General features: G+C 48.9%; 1 protein-coding gene and 1 non-coding gene across 2 annotated transcripts; one reads left to right on the top strand and one right to left on the bottom strand.

Annotated features, from left to right (window-relative positions):
- Window positions 1-518: 518 nt before the first annotated feature.
- ColSpa_04845 (cytochrome P450 monooxygenase lolP1) lies at window positions 519-1679 on the top strand (the record flags this gene model as incomplete). Its single annotated transcript, XM_049271057.1, has 3 exons — window positions 519-711; window positions 814-1478; window positions 1545-1679. The coding sequence occupies 3 exons, from the start codon at window positions 519-521 to the stop codon at window positions 1677-1679; spliced, it is 993 nt and encodes a 330-aa protein (XP_049127014.1).
- A 769-nt stretch (window positions 1680-2448) lies between these two features.
- ColSpa_tRNA_126 lies at window positions 2449-2521 on the bottom strand. Its single transcript has one exon. It is a non-coding gene; the product is annotated as a tRNA-Lys (tRNA).
- Window positions 2522-7192: the final 4671 nt, after the last annotated feature.

The following is a 7192-nucleotide window of genomic DNA, read 5'->3' as shown; positions in this document are numbered from 1 at the left end:
TGTTACAAATGTGTCAAAGTGCCTTCTTATTGACGCTACGGCAAGCGTACTGATATCCAGGCAGATACTAAAGGTGACACTACGAGATGCGATCAAGGTCTGGTCGGAGGTTGAGAAACTGACTAGTGATGGCGTGTGCTTTTCTCCAGCCACTCGAACAACTAGTCCGTTCGCAATCGTTCGTTGTGCAGTGTCAGCAGTAGGACATGGTAGCGACTACCAATCGGCGTCGATTTCCTGACTAACTTTCTCGCGGATTGCCGAACATACATGGCAGTCCTAGGCTGCAACACTATTAGGGTTCATCTTTGGAACAGGATCTGATTTGCTTAGCCATGGACGTCTGGAGGACAAAGGTGCTTTCCCCGCACCGTAGCGGAGTAGTTATATATATACCTAGGACAAAATTAAGAGCAAGGACCTTCAGTTTGTCAATTTTCAGACGATGATTTGTTGATCTTGGAGAGTGTCATCCGTCCAAATGCATGACAGCCGTAGAAGGCGCATCTCCTGCAATCATGTTCCGCGATGCCGATGCCCCTGTGGCAGGGTTGTTTGACTCTTTCTACCGATCCATACCGACTTCTGGAGCATCCTTATTAGTGCTTTTGGTTGTTGTGTGGTATCTAAAGTCGTGGTACAGGTTGCGACACTTTCCTGGCCCCTTCCTCAACTCCGTCTCAATCGCACCCATGAACTTTATGACCCTCGGTGGGAAGCTGAGTTTCAGGTTGAAAGATTTGGGGGATATATATGGTAACGATAAGTAATGCTACGTTTTCATATTCTATAGTCTCACAGCCGTTTGTCCAGGCCCTTTGATACGCGTTGGTCCAAACGAGGTCTTGTTCGGTGACGCCGACAGCTACCGCATCATCTATGCGGTTCGTTCGGACTTCACAAAGGGCCCTTGGTATGCCCTGTCCAAGTTTGTTCCGGATCAGCACAGCTTGTTCTCACTGCGAGACGACGCAAAACGGAAAGACTTGAAGGCCAAGTTGAGTCCAGCAATCCGCATGACCATGCTCAGTCTCTTCAACACGCCAGCAGCCTTGAGCTATCTCCGTCACGAAATGACCACCGGACTTGCTAAGGGACTCATTAGTTCCCCAAGCCGCGATGCAGAGGCTCGCCGGCTTCCTTACCTACAGGCGGTGATTAAAGAAGGGCTGCACATGTATCCACCAACTACGGGTCTCAACTACAAGCAAGTCGCCAAGAGAGGTACCGAACTTTGTGGAAAGTTTCTGCCAGAGGGGACCCAGCTGGGTGTTAATATACAGAAGTTAATGCGATCGAAGGAGACTTTCGGACCAGACGCGGACATTTTCAGACCGGAGCGCTGGCTGGAGGCTGTTAAGAATGAGGAGCGCTTAAGAGAAATGACCGCTGTGGTTGACCTGGCTTTCGGCCATGGCCGATTCCAGTGCCTCGGGAAGACAATTGCGAACATGGAGTTGAATAAGATATTTGTCGAGGTGAGTGGACGATATTTTGGCAAATTAGTCTTGATTTGGCCATTGTTAACCATCACAATCTTGCAGCTGCTGCGAAGATTCGATTTTGCAGTCGTTACTCCACAGAAGCCTCTTGTTTTGTACGATGCCGCATTTTGGGTGACAACTGATTTTTGGTTGCGTGTGACCGAGAGACAAGAACAGCCGAGTGGATCAAAATGACGGAGCACTAGTACAGATTTAAGAACGTTCTCATGACAGCATATTGAACTCGAGCCTGCCTGCTACGCCAAACAAACCGGCATGGTTTAGGGGTAGACTGGGCTGAGATGGCCATGATGATGTCAAGAGGATTCTAAGAAGTTTGCTACTTGAAGCCTACTGCGGGACCAGGTGTCCGGAGACTGTCGAACGATGTATGGAATGGAAATCTGAAGTTTCAAGAGACGTTGAAGAACCCTCGATGTAGAGTTGGGAATAAGCATTCAGTTCTTAACATAGATGAACTTTGGCACTAATCGACGTTGAACTAGACGCGACTGATGTTCGATTGTCATTGTCGACAGATAATAGTTTCACTTACATGCGTAGTTTGCTGCTCCAATCATAACCTCAAGAAAGCTACCTCCACCTGTTCTATTCGAAAGAACTTCTCAGTCCTACTCGTATGAGATGACCAAAGCTGGCAGAGCATATTGCTGATAGTTGTGGGTTGTAAAACAGTCTAATGAATAAAACAAACAACATTTAGTTCACTTCAACTTGCCACACAACAGTCATCAGGCCAACAGTCCAACAGTCCAACAGTCCAACAATTCGGCACATGCCTTATTTCTTGTGTCACTACGGTAGGTTCAACAAATGGGTCTTTATTTGTACCCTGAACGGGTCCAATGCAATAGCAAACCAAACACCAAAAACTCACCAGATCTTGCCTGACTGAAATTTCCTAAATTGCAAAAAGATTCGTGTCAATCGCTGACGGGAATTGAGCCCGACGTGGGGGTCGAACCCACAACCTTGAGATTAAGAGTCTCACGCTCTACCGATTGAGCTAGCCGGGCAGATGAGATATCTGCCTTGGGTCGTTGAATAAGAGAATCGAGGGAAGTGTCTAATACTTGGGACGCTTGCAAAGTTTTCACATTGTTGTGGACTGGATCCTCATTAAACCCCACTATCAATCCGAGTCGGGGTTGCTTCACTCCAATTGCCGAGGTGGACTCTTCCGGGTTTGAGCCGTGGGCAAGCGGCGGCTTTCGAGTTTTAGACAATCGTTTACCGGCTGTGGTGGGTCTGAGCAAGCGTCTTTTGCTCCACATTCAACCCATTAGAATGGCTATGCTTGTATTTGGGGTATTGTTTCCCAGCTGCGCTGAAGGCCGAGAGTCCGCAAAGGGACTTAAGGCAATGACCAAATCTAAGTTTACCATCTAAACTGGCAACTGGGAAACATTCATTCAACAATGAGGCTCTCAAGATCTCTCTGTCGCTTCTCAATCATTACAGCGGAGATTGCTTTGTCCCGACATACTTGGAATGAGAGTGTTGAGTAATAACAATTGCAATGTAAATGGCAGGAATAAAGTCTATTATACCGAGAAGAGCACTTGTCACAGTGGACATTGGGCCAGAAACCTCTCAAAACGACGAAGTCTTCGGGAATCTTCCATGCATGTGATGGTCACGCTCTATTGATAAGAACATCTTTTACTTGGCAAGAAGCATGCAATCATATCCGAGACTTATCAGAGGTCTGGCTAGTCTTTAGTAGGGAAGCATTCTGGGATCTTTGCGAACGGTTTACTGCAATACCTATTGTCTGTTTGTGCTCATGCCAATGGGTCATACGGCAGCGCTCGGAGACAGACCCCAATGAAGTAAATCATAACGGGACGGAATACCTCGTCTTACGGATGATGCTGGGAACCAAAAGTTCTGTGCCAGCAACTCGTCATCTGTGCGTGCGTTAGTGTGCGTGTGTATGTGCGCGTGAACGAAAGGTTTGAGTAGTGTCACATCACTAATCCTTCCAGGCAAGTGAGATTAAACAGCAAACAACAGAGTTCGGCTTCGGACTCGGCTTGGATTTATGTTGGTGCACCTGGACCTACCGTTACAATGTGGCTTTCGCAGTGTGAAAGATTACTTCATGAATGCGGGGGTTTAAGGCGATGCTGGCGTCCCCGCGCCCATATCCAGGCTGACCTCACCAATGTGCCATTAGCTTATCCATGATAAATCAAGCTACCCCGCCAACACTGCTTGGCATAATACGTTCCTTAGTACTAAAAAGGCAGGTCGATCACCTTCCAAGCAGCTAAGCTTGCTAACCCACGCCGTCTGACTGCGTGTTCCTCTTATATTCCCATCCCGCGGGTTGGGGAAGAAGCTTGGAATGCCTACGAAACTGGCTAGTTTACCCCCAAACTGCCAATCTCTTGAGGCAAAGATGACGAAGTGCACTGCTTTGTTTTGTTGTCAGCGACGCAAGCCTACATATTGGCAGGTATTGGCAGACAGCTGGGTCAGCTCCAGTCTCCATACCGCCAAGAGAATTGCGGAGAGCCCTTGTGCAATGGCATCACCCGGTTTGCCCACGGTCAAGATTGTAGAGGGACGATCAGCGTGCGCGGTTTCTACCAGGCTAGCAGATGCGCAGGCGGCAGCTATTAAAACAATGGTAGCTGGTCTCTCTCGCTCGTTTTTTGGAAGTTATAATATCGAATGACCCTCGAAGACGGCTGCTGAGTCATATCGTCAATTTGGTCCCATTTCATCAATCATGCGTGTTCAGCTCTCTCTTGCCCTAACTTTCGCGGCGCTCGTCTTGGCCTGTCAACGAGACCTTCTCCTCGAACGTCGACACACGCACCGCAAACCCATCACCAAACGCGCCGACGACCAATGGCCTCCGGTGCTGTCGGAGGAAGAAACGATTTTGGTTAATGCGTTCGATAATGTCACCATTGACGAGTGGTCTGACTACTATGGTCACCAGGTCAAGCTCGCCGGTCTCGGTAGGGAGGCTGCGCAATGGACGGCGGACCAGTGGACCAAAAACGGGTTTGACGCACACCTCAATGAGTACCACGTTTATTTGAGCTATCCCGTTCACGCGTCTCTGGATATCACGTACGCCAATGGCACGACCGAAGAAGTCAGACTAGACGAGGACGTTCTGGAGGAGGACGATGTGACAGGAAGGGAGGACAACCAGCCCACGTTCCATGGATACTCAGCTTCAGGTAACGTGACAGGAGAATACATCTATGTCGGGTCAGTATTGTACAAGTTCTTGCCGTACACCACATGGAGTTAACGGAAGCTCGAAGACGTGGATCGCAAGCCGATTTTGATCGCCTGGTTGAGCTCGGGGTCGAGCTTCAAGGCAAAATTGCGCTCGCCAGATACGGTGGACTCTTCCGAGGCTTGAAGGTAAAAAATGCGCAGGATCATGGGATGATTGGTGCTGTTATCTTCACCGACCCCGGTGATGATGGAAACCAGACCGTGGCAAGGGGCTATGAGGCCTACCCCAGTATGTCTCCGTTGCCCTACCCCCAGTATAGGCCCTTATGACTGCTGACCATGGAATGTCTAGATGGCCCAGCTAGACACCCTAGCGCGGTTCAAAAGGGTTCGGTACTGTTTCTCTCTACTCACCCAGGTGACCCTACGACTCCTGGCTACCCTTCCCACGAAGGCGCCGACCGAGCCGATATTTCTTCAGTCACTCCCAAGATTCCCTCCATACCCATTTCCTATGCGTCTGCCGAGCCTTTGTTGCAGGCCCTGGATGGGTTTGGTGTTTCAGCGGAGGAGGTTAACCGAACAATCTGGGCGGGTGCGCTAAACTCCAACTACAGCTCTGGCCCTGCTCCTGGTGTTACCTTGCACCTGGACAACTTGATGGAGGGCAAGATTACACCTATTTGGAATGTTATAGGTCACCTTAACGGCACCAATTCTGATGAGACAATCGTCATTGGGAATCATCGTGACACCTGGATGATTGGAGGCAATGGAGACCCAAACTCTGGTTCTGCGATTCTCGTTGAGTTTGCCAAAGCTATTAATGCTCTTGTCTCTAAGGGCTGGAAGCCGCGGAGAAATATGTGAGTCTCACGCCATTGTTGTTAAATTCCGATAATCTCTAACAGAGACCCAGCGTACTTGCCTCATGGGATGCTGAGGAATACGGTCTTGTTGGTAGTACGGAATGGGTTGAAGATAACGTTGACTGGCTCACTGACACAGCCGTGGCATATCTTAACATTGATGTAGCGGTCTCCGGTCCCCGACCAAATCTTGCCACCACTCCTGAGCTACAAACTATTGGTACGGAGCTTTTCAAAAAAGTTATCCACCCCAACTTTGGCGGTTTCAATATCAGTCTATATGATGCTTGGGAGGAAGCCTCTGGCGGTATCGTTGAGGCCCTTGGCAGTGGCAGTGACTACACTGGCTTTTTGCACCGTGGCATCAGCTCGGTAAGTCAACCAGAAATTGTTATAAAATAAACAATCAAGATTGTTACTAAAACTCTACAGCTTGACGTAGGCTCTGGAGGCGGCGCGACTGATCCTATATGGCATTACCATAGCAACTACGACAGCTACCATTGGATGGCCAACTTCGGCGATCCGGGGTTTCTCGTCCACTCCGCCATCGGCCAGTACCTTGCTCTCCTTGGTTTCCACTTGGCTGACGACGACATCTTGCCCCTTGACTTACCCAACTATGCCACCGAGCTGCATGCCTATCTGAAGGATCTAACTGAGTACGCTGAGTTGGAGGGCGCGAAGATTGATCTCTCAGAGTTATCTGACGCCATTGATATCTTTGCGACACGTGCCGACGAGGTCAAGGCACTGGAGATTCTCGCTGTCACTACGAACGACACGGATTTGATTACGGTTGTCAACCACAAATACCGCGACTTCCAAAGAGGCTTTATCAGCCAAGGTGGTCTTCCTGATAGGGAGTTTTACAAGCACGTTGTGACTGCTCCTGGTCTGGATACCGGTAAGCGCTGATATGTTGCATCTCGGAGCCATCACTGACTGCTGTCTACTCTCTACAGGCTATGCCGCTGTCCTGTTCCCCGGTATCACAGAGGGCATCCAGTATGGCGACGGCAATCTGACGATTGCGGAAGAGTGGGTATCCAAGACAGCGCGTGGAATCCTACGGGCTGCTGAGATCATTAAGACTTAATGTGAAGATGTTGAACAAATCTGATGACTTTCTTTCTCTTTGGTGGGGCGGTGGGAGTCGGGCGTATGCGGTGGTTTGTTGCAAACGATAGTGGGCGCGAGCATGCCCCGAACATTTAATAGAGGTCCTATCCAGTATTGATGCGCAGAAGCGTAGAGCCAGCATGTAATACCCTCCTTTCGAAGTATTAATACGATCATCTGCCGGAATGGAACCAATAATGAATATTTGCAAACGTTTGCGACACAATCGGTGTTGTGAATATAGTATCCAAGGGTGATACCTGACGCCATCCTAGAAACTAATTGATAGGGCGCGAATATTTATCTGAATTGAACCGGAAACGTCGTTGGCGTGAGTTTTCTGACTTCTGCCTTGAGAGAAACTAAGGACAAAACGGCTGAACAGTACCGTTGTGATTCATATCGCACTCATGTATAGAACACGGTTATGTACCTGATGAGTACTATCAAAAAGCGTTTTCACACCAAACAAGTTATTTTTATTCATTACGC

The sequence above is a fragment of the Colletotrichum spaethianum genome (genome assembly GCF_022836535.1).
Source record: "Colletotrichum spaethianum MAFF 239500 DNA, contig10, whole genome shotgun sequence".
Classification (NCBI taxonomy): Eukaryota; Fungi; Ascomycota; class Sordariomycetes; order Glomerellales; family Glomerellaceae; genus Colletotrichum; species Colletotrichum spaethianum.
Note: the sequence above shows the minus strand (reverse complement) of the source record. Positions and strands in the feature narration are given on the sequence as shown.